General features: G+C 37.7%; 1 protein-coding gene across 3 annotated transcripts in view; it reads right to left on the bottom strand.

The window, feature by feature from the left end:
- LOC122658573 (phototropin-2-like) overlaps positions 1–23234 on the bottom strand; it is a 45824-nt gene extending 22590 nt beyond the window's left edge. For all 3 annotated transcript variants that reach the window (XR_006332462.1, XM_043853587.1, XM_043853588.1), the window contains exons 1-12: positions 22634–23234; positions 22053–22235; positions 18954–19045; positions 18574–18859; positions 17288–17498; positions 16426–16496; positions 15931–16037; positions 15703–15752; positions 15486–15590; positions 9255–9314; positions 7848–7937; positions 2525–2601 (exon numbers count right to left, since the gene is read on the bottom strand). Coding sequence is in view for 2 of the 3 variants with exons in the window: in XM_043853587.1 (XP_043709522.1) it covers positions 2525–2601; positions 7848–7937; positions 9255–9314; positions 15486–15590; positions 15703–15752; positions 15931–16037; positions 16426–16496; positions 17288–17498; positions 18574–18859; positions 18954–19045; positions 22053–22235; positions 22634–23214 (1913 nt within the window). In the remaining variant the exon portion in view is untranslated. The remainder of the gene's footprint in view (positions 1–2524; positions 2602–7847; positions 7938–9254; positions 9315–15485; positions 15591–15702; positions 15753–15930; positions 16038–16425; positions 16497–17287; positions 17499–18573; positions 18860–18953; positions 19046–22052; positions 22236–22633) is intronic.
- Positions 23235–26368: the final 3134 nt, after the last annotated feature.

The following is a 26368-nucleotide window of genomic DNA, read 5'->3' as shown; positions in this document are numbered from 1 at the left end:
GTTATTGGGGTGAGTTTGCCGTAAGGGAGAGATTGGTATTAAAGTATTGAAGATGTTTGGTTATTGCCTACCTATATGAGGTTCTACAGTTGGGTTGATTTTTTCCGCTGCTTGATCTTTTCTGCTGCTTGATTCATCTACTCGCTACTCTAGTTACTTATCTTCAAGATTATCATTCAAAGATTCATCCCTGGACAGTAATAGAAGATTGGTGAAAGCTGCCTTTTTTGGAAGACATTCCAGTCCCGGTTTGCTGATCAAGTCTGCCCAAGTTTTGAATATCTATTTTTTCAAGTTCTTGAAGGTTTATTTGGGAGCTGCATTCGTCTTGAAGCTGGATTCTGCTACAACTTATTTTTTCCCATTTCATTCAAGTTGGGCATTAGTACCTTGTATGCGCCAACTTGAGGGGGAGTATTAGCATTATTATGTTCTTTTTTTCTTTAGTTCAAGCTGGGTTTTCTTTCTTTAATTCTTTATATAATCCAGCTTGAGGGGGAATGTTGGAATATGTACTCTAGAATACCATGGGGGTATTCTGGTCCTTTTGGGGTAGTTTTTATGTTATTAAGTGTAAGTCGGCTATGTGGGTTTTAGTCCCACATTGCCTATTTTAGTTTCTTGAAACTTTCCCCTCTATTATAAATAGAGGGGCTTACCAATCAATTAATTAAAGCAATTATTCTCTCATTCCCTCTTTTCTAGCCCACGATTCTGCCAACAATTTAAACTACTAAGCCAGAAAATCATATGCCTTCGATCCTACACTGCAAGATGGAAGGGGGGTGAAGAAGATATTACCAAAAGGTCCAAAACTGATAGAAAAGCTGTTTGAGTCAACAGCTACCCAAGTTCAGATGAATAAAAAAACAAAAACAATAAAGCTGCAAAAGGAACAAGGAGAGTAAGGGGGAAATATGTTCTTAAAGCCCTCTCAAGTAGATATTATTATGCATAAATAGAAATGTTATTGCATTGTTTCAATCATTTATATATTGGTTGTTTATTACCAGTATCTTCTGTACCATCTATCTAATGGAAGTCTTGGTATTCCTGTTAGAATGTTGAAACCAAATTGAACTATTGATAGGCTCAAAGTTGAATCCTTATCTTTAGACACATATGGAAGCTTTAGAGCTTGCTTCAGGGTATAATTGATCAAGTAACTGGTAATCCTAAGCAATAAAGAATTTAATGTGCTCCACTTTGAATAACTACTTGCTCATTTAGGTAACCTAGTGAGACCTCATGACCAGAAACTGCCAAACTGCTAGAAATTATTGAACCAAGGCTATAGGATTTATATAGAAAAAGATATATGTACCAACTGATATAACATCCCCCGGAACACATATTTATGTTTCCCATATGAAATTTGGCCAGCTAAGTGTTTAATTGGTATGTAACATGAGGTAGAACTCATGCATCCAGGGCAACTCACATAAAAAAGTGTGTTTCAGTAAATAAATATCAGTACCATATGTACTAAACAAATTAACTTTGTCAAGGAAACAACCCTTAAAACTTTTTTTGGGGTGCTACACACCAGTTGATAATGGATGCTTTCCTCATCCACTTCAAGGCCAAACTGGACAAGTTCTGACCTTTCCAGTAACCATTCAGGTTTCTAATTTGTAATAAGAGACCTTGAACTTCTATCTACTCAAGAACCATTGACATAGTAAAGAGCTCAAACCGGACAATTGAGATGTCAAGTGCCTGAACCAATCAACCAACCCAGGCCAGCTTCTTTTTTCTTTTCCTTTTCTTTTTTTTATACTCTAAAGAATATACATGAACCTTCCAAAGTTCCAACAAAAGATGTAATGGGGTTCTAGTAGTCTAGTCATTAGTCCTCCTCATTCAGTACTCTTTAGGTATAGTTCATGTTTTGAGTAGCAAAAGCAGCCAATTAGGATTTTAAAGGTATCCCAAAATTGGATTAGGGATGTGTTACTGGAAATCAACTTTTAATTTTAAAATTTCAAATGAATTTTAAGGCTTTTTTCAATCTTTTGTTTCAACCAGAGTCTAGCAGTTAACTCTCTCTGCAATTTAATTTTAATCAACTTTTCTTAACAAGTACTAATTGGATCCTTACTAGATCAGTGGACTCAAGTTTCCATTAGGAAAAAAAAATTCTTAATCCTTCTGAAAATATTCTTTTTTTCCTCCTCTTTTTGATTCTAGACATATTCTAGAAGGCCTGAGAGTCGGACTAAGGCTTGTGCAAACTGTATGTGGTGGATTCCAAGTTCTATGAAGGCAAAGGCCCAGGCCTTCCAAGAACCCACCCAACCCAAATATCAACAGAAGAATTTTATTCTTCATAGAAGATGCAGTGGAAAGTAAATCATTGCAACAATGATATACTTTAATCTGCAAAAGTAAACAAACAATTTCAAAACAAATCATATAAATGTGGCCAGGAATTCCGGATAAAAATTATCATGATAAGGTTGATAGTATGCAAGGCATCCTTATGAAGTAGAGCAGTGGATAGTCACTTGGAAAATATCATTACCTGCCGGTGTCACCACAACCCAAAGGTCTTATGGGCTTGAAATGCTTCAGCCCAATTTTTTCACCATTTGAAATGATCTATCAAACCAACAGAAGCCAAAAATTAAGTTGTCAGTATAGAATAGATATTTAACATGCCAAAGATACAATTTATCAAAAAAATAAAATTCCAATAGATGCAAAGCCTAATAATGAACATGAAATTTTAAAAATTCAATCAAAAAAACAAGTTATAGTTGAACTAAACTTAGAGAAATAGTCATCAAGGCAGAAAGAAGATCCCAAAAATGGGGGGAAAATGAACATTTAGAATTGTGTTAAACCACCCTTACTAAATTGAGAAGTTGATTAAACATTGTAAAAGATAGATGACACTGACAAATGACAATGATTGGTTACCCTGGTAATTAGGCAGTTAGGGGAATCTAGTTACTTCCACTATGAACTTGAGTTCTTTGACTTTTCAGCTTCAGGTGGTGTGCTTGTCTTCCTCAGTTCTGACACAAGTGCCCTCATAACAGAATTTTCTTTTTCTAATTTACTGCACCTTTGTTTCTCTGATTCCTGATCATCCAACTGCGACTGCAATTGAAGATTTTTCTGATCAAGGCCCTCAAGTTGCTTGGTGATCTTTTTATTCTTTCTCCTCTCATTCTTGAGGTCTTCTAATGCACTAAGCAATTCTGCCTCCAAGTCAACTACTGCTTCAAGCTCCTCCTCAGACTCTGAAGAACCATCTAAAATTTGACGCTCTAACCCATCAGGAACAATGAATATAGGTTTATTAACCTCTGTATCTGACTGACTGCAAGTCCACATTTCTGATCTTTTGACAACTGAATCTGAAGCTGAATCATCACTCAACACAGGTTGAGACTTCTTCTTGTTCTTTCTAGCCATCTGAAAGTCTCTCAGTTCACAATCCCAAAGTGGTTAAACTTTTCTACCTGGGTAACCTGGTGCTCTAATACCACTTGTTGATCCTAGGTTGACACTGAGAGGGCGGGTGAATCAATGTTCTCAAGGAACTAAAACTCGAAACTCGAACAGGTTTTGACCTTGGGAAAAACCGAGTTGACTCAAGATATCTCGAGTTCTCGATCAAGTTTGTGCATTTTTTTTTTTTCAACTCAAAATCTGGTTTCGGTGGGTTTTAGACCTAGTTTGGGTCTGAAACTTGGTACTCAGCCTATTTTAGGCCATTTAAACACATTGACACTATCAGATTTTGCAAAAACAAAGTCCAATAGGAGTTTCACTTCGGACCTTAGGTTGGTAGGCGACGATGTACAAAAATACCCTACTCTACACATAATTTAGTAATAGAAAGCAATCAAAACATTCAATTAATGTAAAACAACATAAATAAGCATTAAAAATGTTAAAGTGTACAATAAATCAATCTGTTTAACAATGTTACAACTATCATCTCATAAAATGTGATTGAATCACGCATTCAGTCCCCACTAGTGCCACATAGTCTTCCCATGTCATAGTGTTGTTGTAGTATTACACATAGTTTGCCATAGCAGTCATATAAGAGTGTCATCAACATATACCAAGTCCCCTATCCTAGGGTATAGAAGAGGCGGTTGCCATGAGGCGTGAGATCCACTGCTACTGTCATATTGAGGCATGCATGGGTGTGGCTTGTTTGGGACTGGGAATATGGGCCCAAAACCTAACCATGTGCTTTGATTGTTGAACTCAAGTGTTGACTGCCCAAACTGATTGTAGCCACTATATTCGGAACCGGTGTTCTCCTGGCCATAATCATAATCATGATGAGGCTGAGATGAATGCCACGACTCACTAGAAGTATCTATACTCATGCTTCCGAAACTTGCAAGCATGGTGTTCATACTCATATCATCATCCTGAGCCTGTGACTATTTTGTGACCCTTCAAAATTGATATAAAGAACCACAAAACATGCACTAATCTTGCTTTAGTATAGCTGAATGACGCGAGTAGCAGCTTCTCCGACGAAATCCAGCTCAAAATGGGGAAAAACCAGTGGCAGCAGCAGTGGAGCAGCCTCTCGGTCGAGATAGCTCGAGTTATTTCGAGATAGCTCGAGTTATCTCGAGATTTGGCACTTTTATAACGTAAGTTGGGTCGAGATCTAAGTCGACCCGAGATCTAAACGAGATATTGTAGTTTTTAAACTCGTAGGCCATCTAGTCTCGACCTCTAGAAAATTTGAGATCTCACGAGATTTAGTTCCTTGAGTGTTCTTCAAAATTCTTCAAAAATAATCCCTAAATTCCAACCCTATGTTGACGTCGATGGAGAAGACTTCAAGCAAACCTAATTGGCTGAGGCAATCCCGTAATTACCAATCCCACAACACATGAACGTCCACCTTGCAACCACTGTGTGGCTAAGTCTACCAGACAGTGCGACCCCACTCTGCAGATCAAACACACTCCAATATATGCAATGGAAAGTAAAGCAGACAAGACACCAAATTACATGGTTCGGCCAGACTACCTACGTCTACAGAGCAATACCCTACCCAGGGTTTCGTATATTGCTCAATACACTACTCAAATTTTTTAACTGCAACAACAGCCCAGGAACTCCAATCCCTGCTTCAATCAGAGGTGCAACTCAAACAAGGGCAATAACCCCAAACCCTAGACAAGCCCCAACTTGCTAGGAAATACAATATAAATTCAAAGATTAAATCCCTCCCATTACATCAACAACCTAGGGTTTCACAATATTCAACAAACTCTATAAAAAAATAAAAAAGGGATTTTTCAATTGCGGAATACCTCTACCCGTGTATTCCCACTAATGACCAATTACTAGACGTGCACTTACAACCTTGAACGTGCTCAAATAATGTATTCAATCTCCTCAAAAACGACAAACCCTCAACACTATGAGACAATGGTTTTTCAACTCTGAAATACCTCTCCCTAGGTATTCCCACGCTCCACTGTATCTCTGACGCACGGTCAGTACGCTACATGCATCCCTATGTGCACGCAAATCGAGAAAACCAGCAAAATAAGTTTTGTGCAAAACCGTGTTTTGCAGAAGGTTTTCACTTTTTTTATTCTTCAAAAAGATAGGTCTCGTCTCTGTGAACGCGCAGCACTTTGCAGAACTCAATTCTGATTCCGGATGGCCAAGATATGGCCTTCCAAAGTTGAATGCTCCAAAACTGGTAACCAAGGGCAGAATCATAATTAAATTGAAGTCTCGTGATGCGGCGCATGTAACGACACACTGATAGGTAGCATAATCGTCAGTTTTCTTCTTTTTTTACTCAAAACATTAAAGCGCCTTCTGAAAGGATTATTCCCGAGAACATTCTCTTGTCCAAAGCGTGCTCTATACGCTTCCCCACCAAAACTAAATGAAATGGAATCTCTCAAGTGGATTCAGCGTAAGCACTTTACACCCAAACACTTCCTGCATAATACCAACAAAGGCTTGATAATTTGGTGCACTAGTACACAAATCCTTGGTGCACCCAACCAATAGGAGTGCTAGCGCCAGCATCAAGTTCGCCTTGGTCATTCCGCATCCTCTAAACGGAATTTAGCCACTAGAATCCAATCCAACGGTCCAAAAGAATCTGTGACTTTAACAAAACAATGACAATCGATTGTCCACAAAATTGCTTTTTAAATTTAAGCCAAAATTTTGGCTAAGTATGGGAAAAACATCCTCCAGATTCGCTCCGTTTTCACGTAACGACACGAAAACATCTGTAACTTCCTCGTCCAACATTGAAACGACACGAAACCATATGTGTTGTAACCACGATTTGACGAATTACATTTCTTGTGAAGAGAGCTTCGCCCAGTTCTGTCACTAAGACTTCCAAAAATAGCTTCAAATTGGACCCCCACTGCGCAATCCTATGAAATCGCAACTTTTGATGTACGAAGCCTTCACTTGCTTCTTCGGGCCTTTGCCAAACACTGCTTAAGGACCCAATATACTGCCTAAAGTCATCATCCATGCTCAGATGCCGCTGTAACCCTACCAAATGACTAAACTGCCCTTGACACTGTATAGAAGCCCATTTGACCAATCCAGCTCTACCAAATCACCAAAGTGCACTGCCACTACTTCAGTATGACCAAACACGTTGCCAATACTGACAACAACATTCCATTTGACCAACAGTATCCATGGTTTGAAGTCTCGGTACGTATCATATCATATCAGCCGATACGTATTGGTATCGGTCAATACCGATACGATACATACCGATACATCTCTTTTTATAATAAAAAATGAACTGTCGGATTGTATCGAAATGTATCGGCCGATACGAGCCGATATGATACGATACAACCAATACATATCGATACCATCGATACATCCGGTAAAGGGTTTTGTGAGTTGTTTAATACGTATCGGCCAATACGGCTCGATATATACCAATACCATCAATACAATCCGTAAAAAAGCCCTTTTCACTCAAAACCTCGATACAACTCCTATTCTAATGGAAAAATGAAGGAAAACTCATAACCAAGAGTCTAAAATCTTGCATTTAATCTTGGTTTTTAACACGTTTGGACTCAAAAACGAATCAAGGAGTGCTACAACATCATCCTTTGCATCATCTAATACTCTTCATGGCTATAAACAATTACAACATGTAAGAAACCTCATCTTTTATAACAATTTCAATTTAATGCACTTGTTTGGTTATACATTATTCTCCATTTTAGTGTTTATGCATGATACTTGTTATATATTGCTTATATATGTTGTTTTTTGTTCCAAAAGTGTATTTCCATATGTATCTTGACCATTTCTATGCATATATGTAGTATTCAATACGTTTCTCCGATATGATACGATATGATACAATACGTCTCTTAAAATCACCCAAGCGATACGATACCCGATACCGATACTTTAAACCTTGATAGTATCAGTATTCTTCAGAACTTGGACCCCTGGTCTTGTTCCACCTCATAAACAACTCCAAGTTTCAAATTAGCATTAGCCATTAGACATCCAGCATGAAAGGATTTGGATTCCATATTATTAAAGCAAACTCTCCAGTTTCCAGAAAATCACCCAATAATTGAGCAGGGTATTAGCATGCCGACAACAAATGTCTGATCAGATAAATTCTCATTGCAGATTAATCTGAGGACCAGCATTAAAAGAATTCAAATTTCAATAGACAACAGACTTCCACAAGATGACACAGAAACTTGACATACAGCACTGTACATGATCAAAAGCAGTTTTATCTTGAAAGCACATACATACCAGAAGACATTGAGTATGGATCAGCAGGATGAAACAATGCAATGTTTTTTTTTAACTCAAACACTTACCATCTGTATTGCTACCCAAGAAGGACTGTTCTTTTTGTGAGGCCTTGGAAAGACAGGCTGAGAATGGATTGCCCACAGATCTTCTGGCCTCTGAAATAATTACACAATAGTAAAAGTAAATCAGTTACAATAAAGGATAGGCGGCAATTATGGCAAAACAACAAACAGAGGCATCAATGATTTAAAAACTTCAATTTTTAAGTAACATATTCTTTGAGGGCGGGGGAAGATTTGATAACCTAATGAAAGCACATAACAAATGGCAGCATAGAAAACTGAAGAAAGGACCAACGTCAGAGAGAACTCTATAAAGTCATAGAAAAAGATATCCAAACCCTTCTAGAAATAAGTTTTAGCTCACTGGGGCTTGGTGCCATCAATGTCAGAACCCCCACATCACAAATGTGCAAAATGTATATATTTAACTAATGTACTGACCTCTATCTAAATGTAAAATTTTGAGTATAGATGTGCATTTAACAAACTATGAAGCTAAGGTTTTCTCATGGTTTTAAGTGTAAGAAATTAATTCCATTACAATAATAAAAAATGACTACAACAATTATCAGAACGCAAAGGTCATGAAAGAAAGTAGATCAACACTCTTTTTCAGCACTATTTCAGCTTCATTGGCCTGTGTGAGCCTTTCATTATGCATTAAAATGGACCAAAAATTGAGCTCAAACTTGTCCTCCACTGGACCCGCACATTGACTTCATCAAGCCTATAGCAGAACAGCCCAGCAACCCGTTTAATAGACATCCTCACAGCTTTAATTGATCCCTCAAGGATTTCAAAAATCTTTAGTGTATACCTTCAAGAACATGGAGTTGTATCGATTCTGGGAAAAGTATATCTAGGAGGTAGGTAATAGGACCAATTTGAATTTAGAATTTGCTTTTCCCTCTCCATAATCTCCTAAACTTCTCAATTCATAATCAGATATGACCCTGAAAAATTCTTCTCTTCAATTCACAAGTAGTTCTATACTTCTATGTCCGGAAACTGACAATGGACCGGTATTGTTTTCTTCTATATGTGTGCCAGGTGCACACAAATTTGTACACATAAACACAAAATAAAGTACCTTCCTCAAACATTGTGATTATTTTTCAGTTTCAACTAAGAGAGGGAAAGATTACATAGTAGGTAGCTTAATCGGCATAATCTTTCAGATTGTTAGGCACAAGCTTAACGAGCATCTTCTTTCATCTTGGTATTGGCACAAGTTTCATTTGTATGTAACAGTTTAGAAAAATCATACCATAAAATATTGGTTATGGAAAGTCCAAACACCTACAAGGATACAGCATGAGCATAATGGAGGTTTTTTAAACAATGATAATGAGATCACTTATGTCTCTGCAGTCTGTACAAACACAACACAGTGGCAAAAGTGTACCTTACCAAGTTGGCATCTGGGAGCTCTCGAACAGCTTCATCAACATTTTCTGCAGTCACTTTTACCTGGAAAGGAAAAAAACAAATGCCAAAGTGATGAAAAATTTAGAGCACAATGAATGCCATTTAGGCTGAAATTCTAATGATTTTGTAGGCAAAAGACCATAAAAGAAAACTAAGTAAAAGCTTTATGATAATTTGCTATTTCTCCCATTGATGAAATCAACAGTACTTGGAGTCCACTAACTTAGGTTACCATGTCAACTCTATATAATACTGACATGTGACAAGGACATCCATGTACACTAGTGTTACCAGTTGTATTATTGGCCATCTTACTGACCATTTCATATTTTTGGTGAATATACAAATTATGTTCCATTAATTAAAAACAAATCAAATATTGCAAGTTGTGAAAAAAAATACAGGAGAAGAAAAGACACTGCAAATATTTGAAGTTTCAAAATATTAAACTTACACAATGAGACTGAATACAGAAACTTAAACTGATCTACTCATCTACCCACTGAAACGTGGAGCTGGATCTCATCTTTATATGGTACTAGGATTACATAAAGTTGATGTTCTCCTGAAGAATTTTCAGCTGGTGGAGTAGGTGAAATAGCGAGTCAAGCCTGAAGGTGCTGAAAATGTTAACACCTTTCTTCATTTCCTGGGAAACCTAGAAAGAAAAAAATGATAGGTCTTACAAAGACATGACGGACTCAGATGTGTGAGGCGGGTCATAACCTTCAGGGTTCTCCAAATTAAAATATACATGACTCAAACTGTGGCAAACCAGGACATATTGGAAGGTTTAACATAATCTGGAATGAAAGATTGATCTATTCATAATAATGCTTATGAAGGACCACATAAATAGTGCCAATTCTGATTTGCCAATATAGGCAAAATGTGATAGGATGAAAATTAAAAATATGAGTCAACTATTTAACCAATGTGATGTGGAATGGACAGATTGGAGTTGAAAGTTCTATGTTTTCTTGGGATGGTGTGGACTTGTGCGTAACACCTATAAATCATGTGCATTTTGTGAAAGCATTGTCCGGATTCTGATCCCATTCGTTAGGGCATTTGGAAGGAACATAATAGAAGAACCTTCAATGATGGCTCTCAATTGCACAGGCATTGAAGAATACATGCAGATTCCCATACTTTGAAAGAACTCCAAAGGTGGATACAGCAGCTTTAGACAGCAAGTATGAGTCCATTTTGAGGGATCATTAATGCAGGCAAGGAGAATTTGTCTATTTAATTTAGAATTCCCTCACCTTGCATGATAAATTTTCCTTCTAGTAGTATGTTTCTATTAGCAATAATATTTTTCTTTCCTAGTTAGATTAGGAATGTTATTCGGTTTTCTATAAATACTTATAATGGTCCTTGGCTTGAGATTTTGCTTCAATGGAGAGTTGTGCGATTCAGTAGAGGGTAAGAGATCCTTGGAGGGCAGTGAGACTCTGTTCCTTGTTCTTGGTGGGAAGCCATAATTATTTGTCCTCCTCCTTTACTCTGTTTTCTCTTATTCAAGTAAGCTTTTCTGCATCTGTTCTTAACTTCTTATTCAAACTTGCTGTTAACTATTTAATCTGAGTTTGGGTAAGATTATCATCTCTTTTATTTCCTGATTACCTATTTAATGTAGTCCTAGATAGACAAAGGGTCTACTAGGAGCCAAGTAACCAGGACCTTTCAATCTGCTGGCCAATTGGGGCAGAATTGAGGATTTAGGTTAGAATTAGGGTTAGGTGATGCAGGTCCAAGCCTGCGAAAGAAGAAGAAAAGCCCTTAACTGGGCCTGTTTCGTTGGAGCCTTCTATTTTCCATAATTAGTTTTTAAATGTTTTAGTTAATAGGGTTAAAATAGTCTTTTGTTCCCCTCCACGATTTTAGAGGGATGACTTATTTGTTTATTTGTTTGTTTAAGCTTGTACTCCCAGTTAGAGTATGAGTCTGCTGTGTTGTTATTAGGATTCAGGTTAAGAGTCATTACTCCTAATCTGACTAGGATTGCTTCTAGAATTTAGAACTGGAATTCCCAGTTCAAATCTGATTATGTGTAAGGCCTTTTGGCCCCTAATTTTCAGTATAAATATATCTATCGTGGGCAGGCTCCCCCACTAATTTTTGCATAAAAAAAAACTCTTGTTTCAATCTGAAACTGCTGCCTGCGTGCTGCTGCCTCTGCTCCTCTGCGAGCTTGCATCCTTGTGGACTCAAGGTGGTGAAGGGTGGGTGGACTCCTGCGACTCCTTGCACTGTGAAGGTCAGGAGGTTCTATCAATCTTCAAGCTGCTGCCTTATTTCTGCATTACAGTAAGTGAACCTGCTGCCCTTTGTTTTCCTTTATACAAACCTGATCTATTTCTCTTCACCCATCACATTCGACCTCCATTAAACCTGCAACTTAATTCTGCCCCCTATAGCAGAATTTGAAAACCTATACAAACCCTAACTTCTTTACATCATTAGGATCCCCTAAACCTGCATATTAAAACCCTATAAGCCCATTTCCTAAAATCTGCCCCTAAACCCTAGATCTCACAAACAGTCCATTTTCATAAGGCATCCTACCCGAAACCCTAGATTTCCAACCTCAACCAAATTCGATCCAACTTATACCATTAGACTCATAAAAACCTGCATTTCAATACCAAATAAACCCTAGTTCGAAACCCTAACCCTAACCCTAGTTTGTGACCTAATTACCTAAAACTGTCCATTTGGCCAACCCTACTACATAACCTTGTTCCCCTGGTTCCTAGTGGGCTTTGTCCTACCTAGGCTACATTATTTGGTTTAAAGTAATAGAGTTGGACCTTATTTGGTAAAGCTACGAAGGTTTTTAGAAGTTTAATGAACTAGGATTGATGATGTTTGAGTGAGATTTTCAAAATTAGAAAATTAGGGTTTTGGGTTTTGGATTTTGGGGGAGGTAAGAGAGATAAGTTTTAGGGTTTAGGATGGAAATTCAGGGAAGGGGTTCAGGTTAAGTTTTCTAATGATAGAGGAGAGTACTCGGCCAAGGCTTGGGGCTGAGTTGATGGCTAGAAGTGATGGATCTGTAAATTCTAGGGTTTTGGGTTTAATAGAGGTTGAGGGGATTTTAGGGTTTAAGTGTTAGGATGGATCTGAAACTAAGGTCGAGTGGAGGGGAAGATCTAATGGAGCTGTGGTTGAAATTTGGATGAAATAGGATAGTGGGATTGAGCTGGACAGGATGTAGATTGAACTAGGGTTTAGTGGATCGATTGGGGATTAATGGGATTTAGGTTAGAGGATTAGAAGAAGAATGTGAACGCTGAAACAGTAAATTAATTGTAATTGAATATCTTCAATGGCAGCAGCTTGAAGAAGATAGGGTCTCCCGATCTACAAGATGCAAGGAGATGAGAAGAAGATCCTCCCGGTCCACAAGACGCAAGGAGTCGATTGGAGGTCCACGAATCCCTTCACCTTGATATTACTCACAAGGCAACACTCTCAAAGGAGCAAGGCAGCAGCAGCAGCAGCAGCAGCAAAGGCAGCAAGCAAAACAAAGTTTAATTTCTGAAATCTGAACTGTGAGGGAGCCTCCCACGATTTTATTAACTTATAATATGGCCTAAGGCCCAAATCCTATTACAAATATGAATCACTCCCCTTCTTAAATCGTGGAGGGGGAGGGGCATTTTAATTTAAAGCTAAAACTTAAAAGATTCTCTATCTACCAATAGGAAATAAGAACCTAACAACCAATAGGAATTAATCACTTAAATTGGACCATGGTCTGAACCGGCTCAATTTAAGTTTACAATTAACTGAAAATAAACTAAGTATGGAATGTAAAATAAACTAAGTATAACTAAGGCTACTAACACTTGGCCCTAATCTTAGAGCTTCTTCTTCTTCTTCTTGCGGATGCTTGGATCTGCATCACTATTGTTCATACTGATAATCATCACAGTCAAAACCCTCTCAAATTGACCTAGTGGCTACTCTGTTTTTTAATTCTTTTTATCAGATTCGAGATTCCTTATAGTGAGGAATCTGTCCATCACATTCCTCCCTACTTTTGCGTTTTCAAAGCCCCTCTCAAGAGGTACCTTCAACCAAGGATTGGTGCTGATCTGATTCACAGATCTGATTTAATTAAATTTCTCCTGATTCTGCCTGTTTTCTGAATCAGATCTGAATATTGTTTGATTACTTTAAATCCAGCCATTAGATTTAAATCAGAATTTGGGATTTGAATAAGCCATCCAAGAGCGAAACTCAACCAGGCTTTGAAGTTAATTTGAATCTCTTATTTTGAGTAATTTAATTTGGGTAAATTACACGTCACCCCCTGGTTTTCAAACGAAACTCAAATCACTCCCTGGTTTTTGAAAATACTCATCCGTCCCCCTCTACAGTTACGGTGTTAACTAAAATCTAACCAAAAAGTGAAATGACATATTTACCCTTTAGATTTAAAAAAAAAACAAATGATTCTCAGTTCACTTCACCATCAATTAGTCCTCCTCTACTACCTATGCGCCTTTCAACAAAATCCGACTCTACTGTGTCTTCTTCCCCATTCTAACAGATATATCCGTCTTCATAGCAGAATTCGCAGTTTTAGGATTCATGGTCAGGTGGTAGGGAAGGAGATTTTGATCGCTTGATCTGCGGCTAGGAGAGATTTTGGAAGTGGTTTTGTCATTCCAGATGACGATGGAGGCTGGTTTGATCGAGAAGAAGAAGAATAAGAAAGACGACGTTGGGACTCTGCGTAAAATTAAGAAGAAGAAGAAGAAGAAATGTAGGAAGACGATTTGCCATCAATTGCTGTACAGATGTGTTCAAAGGCCCTGGCACGATTCCTCCTCCTCGAGACGTTTCGAATCTGCGTCAGATTCTCGGTGAGTCATCTCTCAATTTCACTGTTCTCTATTATGAATCTGAATTTTTCCGCGTTAATTGAAAATGTTTTCGAGCTTTGTTTAGGTTACAGATATCTGTAATGAGTTTTTTTTTTCTTGGTAATCGTCGATGAATTCCCCTTCGATCCTCGGCCGAACCACGAAATCGTACCTCTCTGGCGGAGGGTCTGGTTTGGAATAAATCAGAGTCCCATCAAGGTCCAAAAAGACAGTCTTTTTCTCAGGAAAGCTAAAGGCGGGAGCCCATTACTGTGAAACAGAGATCGGCAGATCTGATTCTTTGCAATCTCTGCTGCTGCTGCTTCTTCTTCGTCTTCGATTTTGCATTTCTTCAAGATTTGGAACCCTTTTTCGGTGAATTGGGGTGCTGATCTTGGCTAATTTGGTGAAGATCTTGACGACTGACATGAGAAGAAGGATTTGTTGATGGAAGCAACGATGATGGAGGAGGCGTTGGAAATATTCTTTAGGGGTGACTTCTTTCTGCGGCGATTCCAGCGGTCTTTGACGGATTTCATTGGGGGGGGGGGGGACTGTTTGTGCGCAAAACAGGGGGTGGGGAACTCAAGGGAAACAGAAAATAACAGCAAGAAGAAGAAGAATAGAAGAGAGGGAAACCAGATTCATTGGGGGGACTGTTTGTGAGGAAGATGACTGATTTTGGGGTTTTTAGTTTCAAGGGTAAAATCGTAAATCAACACTGGTCAAGGGTAGTTTAGGGATTTAAATTTATTTAACTGGCTGACATCATCACTTAACAGCATAAAACTAACGGTAAGGACTAATTTGTCATATTGGGGTCTAATACAGGTGGTGATATGAGTATTTTCAAAAACCAGGGGTGATTTAAGTTTCGTTTGAAAACCAGGGGGTGACGTGTAATTTACCCATTTAATTTCTGTTTCAGATTTACTCATTCTCTAATTACTCTTAATCTGACCATCGGATCATTGTTGTATCTGTTTATGAGCAACTGCTAGAGTTTGACCTTCATCTGAGAAGGTTGACTTTTGTTAAGCTTTTGATTTGGGTTTACTTGGGATCTTGTAAGGGAGGTGTTTAGCCTGAGCCTAGGGTTCATCCTGGCCCCCACCAATCATGAACATCAAAAAACCACTCTCTTTTCCTTTTGCTTTGTACAGAAGTGTAAAAGAAATACTAACCACTTGTCTATGTACAACTTTACAATCCTTGCTATATGAATAGAAGTTTCATTTGGTTACCAATTGAAAACATTGCAAAGAACGTGTCCGGGGGAGAGGGGGGGGGGAGGAGAGAGCAGTAGTAGGATGAGACAAACAAAATTGCATACCAACTTAGCATTTTTCTGTTCTCTCTTCTCCGAAAGGCGATTTCGAAGGGGTTCGACATGATCACTTCCATCTAATTGCACGCCAATGAAGTATTGAAGCTCACCCTAATAAAAATTCTACAGCAATCAGCAAAGTATAAAGAAAAGTTGCATCATAAGTGAGGCAGTGGAAATCATGGAATAAGACAAGAATCAAGAATACAGATCTCATAGTTACATTTTGGTCACGCATGGGTTGCAGGTGGAACAGATTCCAAAATTTTTTCCCTGCAAATCCCAAGTTTCACAGAATAGAGCACAACAAAAAAAATAAATGTTAAGACTAAGTATGACAAAACTAATGGCTCAAAAAAAATTCACAAGGAGAATAAAATATTCCCATCAATCTGTCAATCATGCATGTGAGCAATGTCATTTAAATGGAGAAGTGCATTGCTTTGCTTACCACTCTTGGTGTAGTTAATCAACTGAACAGTAATTTCTCTCTGCTCGCTTATAGCATCTCTTATTTTGCAGACAGTTCCTTGATCTGTTTCAGGTCCTTGAAGAAACCTAGATGACCAATGAAGCTTAAAAAGAAAAATATTGTCCTATAAAAAGAGACTCAAGATACAAAGAGCATACAACTATATAATGCTATTGATATGCCGGTTGGAGATACCAGACTAAACTAAAGTGAATGTAGGGCCTCACAGAAACCAGCACAACTCTAGGACTAACATTAAATAACTCAATATAACCCATACCTACCTATCCATTACACCAGAACAGATGGCAGTGTACATATACCAGACATAGGTGTCAACCTTCAACCTACAATACCCAACGTCTTCGTCTTCCAGAACATGTATTTATTTATATGTCTCCGAGCATGTGTGTGCATGCAAGTTAAATAGTTTTTAAAAAATTATATAATAGCCAACTGTGGAGAATCTCATACCGGCAATTTCTTCCCAATATTTCTTCCCGAGTATATTCCGTCAGCTCAAGAAAGCTATCAGATGCGAATATCTACAAAACATTGCACCAGATTGAGCCATTCTTTTGGAAACAATAGGGAAAACACAAAAGTTTTAACTGCATGTCAAATGTATCACAATCAAAACTGTAATTCATGATATATTGAGACACTAACATCCAACAACTCAAGTGAAGTTCATATGGATGTAAGTGTCCACATGAAAAGTAACTATATAATATTTAGATCCTTTAACGAATAAAACCATTTTAATTTCTACTCAACGGTTCAAGCAGATCTTGCACCCTTATGTGGAAGTAGCACTTTGAAAGACAGATGCACTAGATTATTGAATGCTTGCGGACAAAGGGGGCACAGATAGGAATGATAACGGCTCAGGTCCAATTCAGGGTCTAGTAAACCTGCTACCAACCCTTGAATGTAACCCTGATCCACAGTACAGGATATGGGGGAAGTTCAATGAAAATTAAGAAAAAAAAATAAAGGCAGAAAAGATTAATAATTTTGAAAATAAATACAAAATATGACCTTCAAACACTCTGACAAACATAGTTGTCACAGCGTCTAGGCGATCCTAGGTGTTGGATGAGGGATAAAATCAAGGTGACACCAACAAGGGGTCAAGGTATCACCTAGGCGACCAAGGTGCCCTTCCAGCAAAGGGCTCCTGAATGCCTAGCCACCTTGACAACTACGCTGAAATATTGAATTTTGTATAGAAAGTATAGAACTAAAGAACTATACATTTACATACAAAATGACATGTCAAAAAAGTAATCTGGGAAAAGCCAGCCAAAATATTTTCTCTAAACTCAAATCTTACAATTGGGTTATCAGGAAGTCTAGGATCTGTGATCACAAAATTTTTTTCAATGCGTTCCAATGTTGTAGCTAAGTCAATTCCTTGGCGTATATCCCTTTCTCTTTCCACACGATCCCAACTATCAGTCCGTTGCACATCTTTGGTCATCAACACCTCTGGATCAGTCATGGGCTCAGGCCTTTCTGCCAAGCTTAGAGACCTACCTTTAAACCTGCAATGATGGGTTCAGATCTTGCATCAAATCATCTTGACAAAGGCAGCTAAAAGGATTAGTAAAATTCTATCAGGTTGTAGACTAGTACGACCATGATTCTAATGTAGATGGTTAAGATTAGTAGTCAAGGTGTAAAGAATCGGTACCAAGTAGCGTATCGAAAAGCTGGTTTTAAGATTGGAGAGACGCTAGATATGCTTTGATACGCATGGATACGCTTATGATAATGCAAAACTAGTGTTTTTTAAGCAGTGTGCACCATAAATAAGCAAAAAATAATGATATCCAACCAATGTCAGATTATCCATGTCTTCGCCGCATCTGTGTGACTCAAATCTCCATTGGCAAGTGCAATATCAAATCTACTAATAAGTAATAAGAAGCAATTAAGCAAGAAGGTTTGAAAATAAAAATCTACGTGGTTCAAATCTCCTTGGCAAGTGCAAATTTTTTCTTGTTTAGTCACTTCTTCTAAGTTGTTTTTCAGTGTAATTAGGATCCTCTTAGGTTCAGCCAAAAGAATCAGAGTAGAAAGAAGCTTTCTTTCAAAAACTGGGAGTTTTTGGTCTTGGCAGCCTATGTATCGAGTGCATCAATACCATATCAGTCTGTAATGGTCCATTTCTGTCCATATCAGTTTTATACAGTTCTCTAATGTAAAAATTCTTACTCTGTGGGCTACAAAAGTTCAGAACTAATAAAAGTTTTAAATAATAGCATTAATTATAAGAGTCAACATAGAAACTTTTTCACAGTTGATTACAAAAGCTTAAAAATATCTTTCACAAAAGCTGTAACCAAAAAAAAAGTCCAGACAACTCAAAGACCACAAGAAGCCAAATCAAAGGAGAACAAGAATTGCAATTACAACAATAAGCATCACTTAGTATGGTATCAAAACAAGATCTATCTGATCAAACTTTTAAAGCAGAATATCAACTAAAAGAGCTACAGAGAAAGTATCATGGTTGGCATACATCGAACAGGAAAAGGGAAATGTCATTTCTTTCTCGTCCATAATTTACTTGTTTAGTCTTCCATAATTATAAGAAAATTTTGAATAAGAACTCACCCCATCAAGGAAATGCGCCCTGATTTTCTAGAGCTCTTTCCAGCATCTTGACAAGAATTCTTTCTAGACACATCACTTCTGACATTCATTTGAGGAGTTTGTATATCCGTTGTGCCTAGGTTCTCAGCTTCTAAAGATTTTGGAAGTACATAATCAAGGTTAAATTTCTCTGGCTCCTCACGCTTTGCAAGTGTCTCATGATCTGTGGCTTTAATATGAGCTAGCGGGTGCTTCACAGTTTGTACAACCTCTGTGATGGAACCTAAGGCCTTCTCCTTCTGGCGTGCTGACATGCCAAAACAAATCAAAGATCCAGATTATAGACAAAGATAAGTGTATGTGGTCATTGTCAAAAGACTACATTAGATATGTGTTCTAACCATCATAGCGGATCAGTGACTTGGGCAAGCCATTTGGTCGCAAAGCCTTGTCATTTAGGCCTTCAGTGTATTTGCTAACCTCAACCTGCATCCTGCCGTAATAATTCAAGTGTTTTTAGCATTTCAGGAGAAAAAAGGAGGAGTCGTTATGCCTTATGAACGAAATCTACATTAATTGCATATAGACTAATTCAAAACATAACTGTAGAAATGCAGTGAGAGATGACCAACTAAGGTAAATTCTAAAACACGCCACTTACTGAAAAGATAATTTCTAGATAGGCATCAAAGTATCTGAACTAAATGATAGTTACAGACTGGTCACAGAAAAAGAGAGGGGGGAGGAATTCAGACCAGAGAGTCGAAATATAGTTCTGGCAACGCAGAAAGTGTTGAACATGGTAGGGTTGTTGTCTTAATGACGATTAACCGGAGCACCAGAAAGATGCACTCAATAAGACAAGTTAGGAATTCATCCCCAGCCCTTAGTCGAGTTGGATCAAGCAAGTGGTGAAAATACCGAACCCAATTAAAGAATAGGGCCTGATAAGTCGTAGAGAAACGACATCAAAGCAATGAAGGCATGTGAAGGCATGTGAAGGCATCTATTTCCTAATCGCTATAAATTAGAACATCTAATGATACCTCTGTAGTCACTCAGATATACAATAGATGCCACCTTACGAACTCCGCAATGCAGAATTTATCTTTCTCTCCAGCCATGTTTGGTGTCAGTTTGAACGACAGTTCATTTCCCACATGGAGCCACCATTATCGGCACTACATGCATTCGAAACCCTATTCCTCGGAGGACAAATTGGTTTATATTTCTGAACTCTGAACTGCCATTAATTATTCTGAATACAATTTGTGGGTTCTCAGAAGCACTCTGCTCCCGGCCATGAGCCATCATCGGGTGTCAAGAAGAAATATAAGGCCAGAGTTTTCCACGATTCCTTGTTACGACTTTAGGAGGAAACCGTGGCAATCAACAATAGCTCGCAAGTGATCTTTTCTGCATATTTTTCTTCCCTCCCCTTCTCTTCTTTAAGATAGATATTGCAGTTGGCAAGAGAGTGAATGAGTGATAGATCCAAGACTCACGAGAGAGACCCTTATCCCCAGGTTGGTATTCGGGAGTTCTAATTTCATCTCCCAGCCCCAGCTCGTTCGCACAAATAAAATCAAGATCTGTGCCAAGCTTTAATGCTTTATTGCAGCTAAAAAGCCTAAAACCCTAAACCTGGCGGGAAGCGGGATTCGATATCAAAATACTAGCGCAGCCTTATTCTTTTACTTTTTTCTTTTTTTTTTTTAATTTCCAGCGCTGCCGGAAGGTGTTAGTTAGTGTTGGGGTCGAATCCCGGCCTCACGTGGGGGTGGTTCAAGGGCAAAAAAGAAATTCAGTCCCCATCCCAATGTGTGTCTGTGTAGCGTACAATAGCGCCTCCAATAGGCATGGACACAACGAAACCTACATCGTTCTTTTTCTCAATACCAAAAAAATTAAGAAATTGTAGATATATTAGATGATATAGGAAAAACAAAACCTTTTTATACATTAAACAAAAAGAGCTAGAGATCGTTGGGACATCAATTGGGGTGAGATTTTTTATTTCTTAAGGAGCCATGTGATAAGCAACGATCTTTTTCCTAAAGCGAAACATTATAATCGAGACTAACATTTGATCACCTAAAATGCCTTTAGTGGTTCAATGGTGTTAGGCTTAAGATAACCAATCATGATTAAACCAAGTAAAACATATAAATGATTTCATGTCCATTTCATCTTCAATCTAAAATAAGCATAGAAAAAAGTTAAAAAATTCATAAATTACAAGGTGGCAAGAGATCTCTACTTGGTTGTATGGTCTCTACACAAGCATTTGGATCAATAGGGGAGCACGCTTGGGTATCTACTTAGGGGGGCAGTGGCATCATCTCATGGTGTCCTATGAGAGGACTTAGGAAACACCACCAAGTAGAGATTTTTTCCCATTAGAAGGATGATATTTTACCATAAAGAATTTAGTAGCATTTTATAATTGTTTTTATCACTTGAATTCAATTTTAACAACACTTCCTTTACTTGTTTTGAGCAAATAATTCACAATAAGATGGATGTGAGATTCTCGTCACATATAACCACTCATGTTTACCAATGTTATAATTTGATGTAAATTGTAACCTAAAAAAAAATAGTGAAAATTTTGTCATTGGAGTTGGGGATCGAATTATTTTATATCAATGTCATTTTCATTCATAACCATCTTGTAACTCATTACCCAAAATAAATAAAAAAACCGTCTTGTAACTTGCATGCAAAGAAAATTTGTAACGTACCAGGATGCTCCTCAAAATAGATGGATATTTTGCAGGGAAATTATGTTTAGCGAAAAATAACCAATGTTTTTAGTTTTCCTAATAATATTTCAGCTCTTTCTATCAAATAAATAAAAAAAGAGATAGAGCGGGTAAGATCCTGTGGATGAAGAGTTTCTTTCTTCACCGTGAGTTAAGAGAAATTGAGTCCATAAGCATAGTTCCATAAGCATATAACTATGAGTTTTCAATTTAAAAAACACATGTATTCTAGTCCCTACATGTTTCATTATCTGCTCATCTAAATTACTAATAACAACATTTGAAAGATCTATAAAAATCCAAAAAACAAAAAATTAACAGTTAAAAGAAGTTTCCAGCTTTCATAGGCCTGGGCTCCTCTCCTTGGAGGGCATCACCCAATGAGGCATCCAATGGCTGAGCTGTGCCGCACACATCCTGATGGCTGACTAGGAATACGTCGGGATAGGTGCAGCACAGTCCAACCATCGGATGTCTCATTGGGGGATGCCCTCCAAGGAGAGGAGTCAAAAGCTACAGGGGCAAGACATGCCAGATTGGAGTCATTTTTTACAACAAAAGTTTCCTCCAAGTACTGCATGCTTGATTAAAGATACCAATTTAGACTTCAGAAAGCTAAACAAAGCTAGCAATTCTAAAGGGTATGGTTCTATTCACATCATGACATGATTTAACTGTAGAGTTTAAAACAGAACAGAAGGATAGCATAAGACTGAATATATCAAAATGGCTCACCCTATAAATTTGATAACCTTCCCAGTGTCATCTTTTATTGGTGTGATGGTGAGAAGATTCCAGAAAGGTGTCCCATTCTTCTTGTAATTCAAGAGTCTGCCACTATAGCTTTTCCCAGTTCTTACAGCTTCTCTTATTTTTACAACTTCGTTTTGATTAGTATCAGGTCCCTGAAGAAAGCGGCTGCAAGGAAAAGGAAGAGTTTAAAAATTGATCAACTTAACCAATTGGAATAGACTACCTCAGAAATTCCCTTACTCCAATTACAGTAACAGATTGGAATACAAAAGGGATTTCCACTTGATCTTAAAATTAACAGTAGTCATGTTATGCTCAAGGAATTCATCTATCAGAAAATTTTGGAAGAAGGAAGGACTAACTGAAGCAATGGGACCAAGTTTGGTCTGGGAGATCTTCACTGAATCCAAGAATTTTAACCCCAATCATATATGTTTGCCATGCACAAATAGGACAGTAGAAGTTGCAGAGAACTGCCCATATATGTTTCCCTCGGATAGATTAATTACACAGAGAAGTTGTACATAAGTTATGGCTTTTCTGCACTGTAAAGCAATACTTACCAGTTCCTTCCAATGACTTCCTTTGTTGAATAACCGGTCATAGTGAAAAACCCAGCACTTGCATACACTATAGGGCAGTCTGGTTTGGTGGCATCTGATACAACAAATGTCTGCTGTAGTGTAGCCAATGCATCCTTCAGCTCTTGTGAGACTCTCGGGAACTCCGAATCAGATCCAAATTCTTCAGATGACGTTACAATTTCTATGGATTTGCCTGCTGAATTTTTTATTTTATCTTCAGACGACCTTAGTCCTACTGCTTTGGGATTGCCTGTTCCTAACTTTGACTTGACTATCCACCCCCATTCTGCAGCCCTTTCGGCCATTGAAGCATCTGTTAGAATCTGATTAGACTGATCACCCGAAGGCGGTCTACTTGCTTCAGTCAACTCCGAAATATCATTATCTGTCATTGAACTTCTACTAGTCTCTGCTTCAACATCCTCTGTTATCATATCTCTTTCAAATGCCATCCACTTATGAACTGGTTCCGTGAAAGAGGAAACCCTTTCTGCTCCCTTGTGCTCCTGATCTGAACTATCGACTCCCACGTCCATGGTTTTGACCTGGCTTCCCAACATATTCACAAGTTCAAAGACTTCAATTGGACTCAGAAGTACCGATCTTGAGCTTCCAATTTCAAACTGTTCGTGTACAGAAAAGAGAAGCCCTTAAACCTGCCTGCATTGAATCAGAAAATCATGAAAATTCTCTCATCATCACTATCAAAATCTATAGGAATCTTCGTTAAAAACAATCGATTCTGCTCAAATCATATTAAGCATGCTTTGTAAACATTCAAAGAATCCTTCCAAATCAAAACTACTACTGAGAGTTTTCACCAAAGAATCTAGTGACAAGATTTTCTTTTTTTTTAATATTCATTGATAACTATTCAAATTGCTAGAAAAATATTCTATTGGAATTTTATTTTTTTTCCCCGATCATATTAAAAATAAAGGAAAAAAGGAAAAGAGACGACGGTGACGATAACAGAGCTCCACAGTAGAAACGCAATCTTCACCAATATACTGAAAAGTTCAAATTTCCGCTACAGTGAGAAAAGAAAATCTCAGAAACATGAAATCGTTAACGGTTGGTACAGAAGTAACAAGATTGTTTGAGAATTTCATATGAAAGATGATCAAAAGTGAATGAATCCTTACAGCTTTCAGAGTTCAAAATCGTTCGTATGAACTCACTTCACTTGCATTCACGATGGTTCGTATGAAACAGAGTCACTGCACTTCTTCAAGCAGAAGAGCTTTTGCTGCTCTTACTGCCTCGATCCTTAGATTGTCTTGAAGCTTTCGGGTCTTGCTCAGTGGTTTTATAAAAAAATATATATTATTATTATTTTTTAACTAATATAAATTTTCGAATTTTGTGTGTAAAGAAAGAAAAACAAGTGGAGAAGAGAAAATGTTCTTCAGACGAAATAGACATTCAACTGTCACCATGAAAGGATGAAACCAAGTCGTGGTCCTCAGTTGTTACACGTCAACATGCACGAAGCGACATTTAGCCATCGAAATGACCAAAAGCCCTCTTAATTTGACGTATTGCTGATGCCCCTTCAATCTTTCTTTGAGCATGGGATTATAGGAAAATACATGAGATGGTTTTTTTTTTGGTTTATGAGCGTTTCTTAAACCATGGTGAATGATTGATAACCACCATTGTGCTTGGATAGGTGTTAAAGCAATAGTGAAGGGCATTTTTGACCTTTAACATATATGAAGAGTAATAATGACCTTTGATTAGTAGGTGAAGAAAAATATTTCTCTATTTTTATTTTTTTTTTTGGTTCATTTTTTATTGAAGTTTTCTTTCACCTAGACAGTTATGGATACAAAGACAAAGAATTGAGCTATCATTCCCAACACGGCCATTTATGGAAAAATCTGACTCTCAAGTGAGGATCGGGGCTCCTCTCCTGCGAGCCTAGTGTCCAGGAAGTGTCTGGTGAGACATCCAATGATGCTAGTCTTTTGGGCTGCATGGGGATATGTAGGCGTCTGTGTGGGACTCGACATGCATCCCAATGTGCCCAATAGGCTAGCACCGTTGGATGCTCACCAAACACTCTCTGGGCACTGGACTTGCCGGAGAGGGGCCGTATCCCCCAAGTGAAAGGTTCACCTATAAAAGTAGGTGCATCATTATTCTTCCTATATATATGTTACGATGATGGAGAAATAGTTTCACGAATAGCCATCATTGCATTTGGATGGGCATAAAGGAATAGTGAATGACATTTTTGAAGAACATGTCATTCACTATTCCTTTATGCCCATCCAAATGCAATGATGACTATCCACGAAAATATTCGTCCTTCATCGTAGCTTAACGAAAATTTGGTCCTTTTATTTTATCACAAATATGTTTTATAAAAGCAGACAATCACCGCACAACTCGCAACAGTCCAATTAGATTTCTTTGCCAACACTTAATTTCCGTTGTCCGTTTTCTCCCTCTATGGTCATACTTTCCTTCACTTTATGATAATAATTGAGTACTAATTGAGGTTAGTTAGACCCTGAGGCCCTAAAGCACAGCACGTATCTTGATATAGATAATATACGGTACAGGTTTGTTCTAAGGTTTAATCGAATTGGCCGACTCTGCTGGCTTGAACAAACCCCACCCGTACCATTTCTTATCCTCATTAAGAATATGTGTTTTGTTGTCTAGATTATGCTTAATGTCTGAACTGTTTTTTTAATGAACTTTAATGCACTAATTCTTTTTCTTTTTTTTTAGTAAGTAAAATAGTAGAAAATCGATTAAACTTACACAAAAACTCAACCAAAAAAAAAAAAACAAATGTATGGAAATCTTTGCTTCTTTTTCAAATCTATTTCTTAACCTTTCAAATAATTCCAATATGATTTTGATTGAATTGATAGAGATCGACGGGACCCTATGTCTAATTTTGGGATTTTAAACCTTAGGTTTGTTGGTTGGTTCATTTTATTCAGCCTCGTTTGTCCAACTTCTCGAAATGTATAAATGGAAATATCCAGAAGAGTAAGGGAAAAGTTTTCTAACTCGTTGGAATAGGGTACACAAGCACCTCTATGTCTATCTTTCTCTTTGTCACATAAAATAACCTTACTGTCCTCTAATGCATGATACATTGATACCGTTTTATCACACGTCATGGTGTGCACCTCTATGTTATTTGCTAGGGTTGTTCCTGGGATGGGCTTTTGCTACCCCCGAGTTGACTCTGAAGATAGACTCGATACATTCCTAAAACCTAGGAGCTGGAATCATGCCAATTTGTATGTCATTTATAGCCATGTCACATGTTGATTTGTACTTCAATTAAATGTACATGGTGTGCACATCATTGCCATCTACTTGTGAGTGTTTTTTAACCCATCCAACATTGTCACATGTCTATGTAAAGTGCTAAAAATTGTTTAAAGGGTTTTAAATAATTCTCATGATTTATGGGCTAAAGTTTTTAGGGCTAAGCATTTTTATAATTCTTTCTTGTTTGGTAATAATGTGATGGAGAATCCCACCAAAAATATTTTGATGGAGAAGAATGGTTCTTTTTATTTGGGATGGTTTATGCTAGGTTCTATTGTTAATTAAGAATATGGTCTGTCGAATAGTATCTGCTTAAATTAATCTTGCATTTTGTTAGTATGAGAGTTACGAAATAATGAATTTTTTCTTTCACCATGGGTGAAGGGAGATTCTATCCTTATTATTATTTATTAT

The sequence above is a fragment of the Telopea speciosissima genome, chromosome 4 (assembly GCF_018873765.1).
Source record: "Telopea speciosissima isolate NSW1024214 ecotype Mountain lineage chromosome 4, Tspe_v1, whole genome shotgun sequence".
NCBI classification, from domain to species: domain Eukaryota; kingdom Viridiplantae; phylum Streptophyta; class Magnoliopsida; order Proteales; family Proteaceae; genus Telopea; species Telopea speciosissima.
Note: the sequence above shows the minus strand (reverse complement) of the source record. Positions and strands in the feature narration are given on the sequence as shown.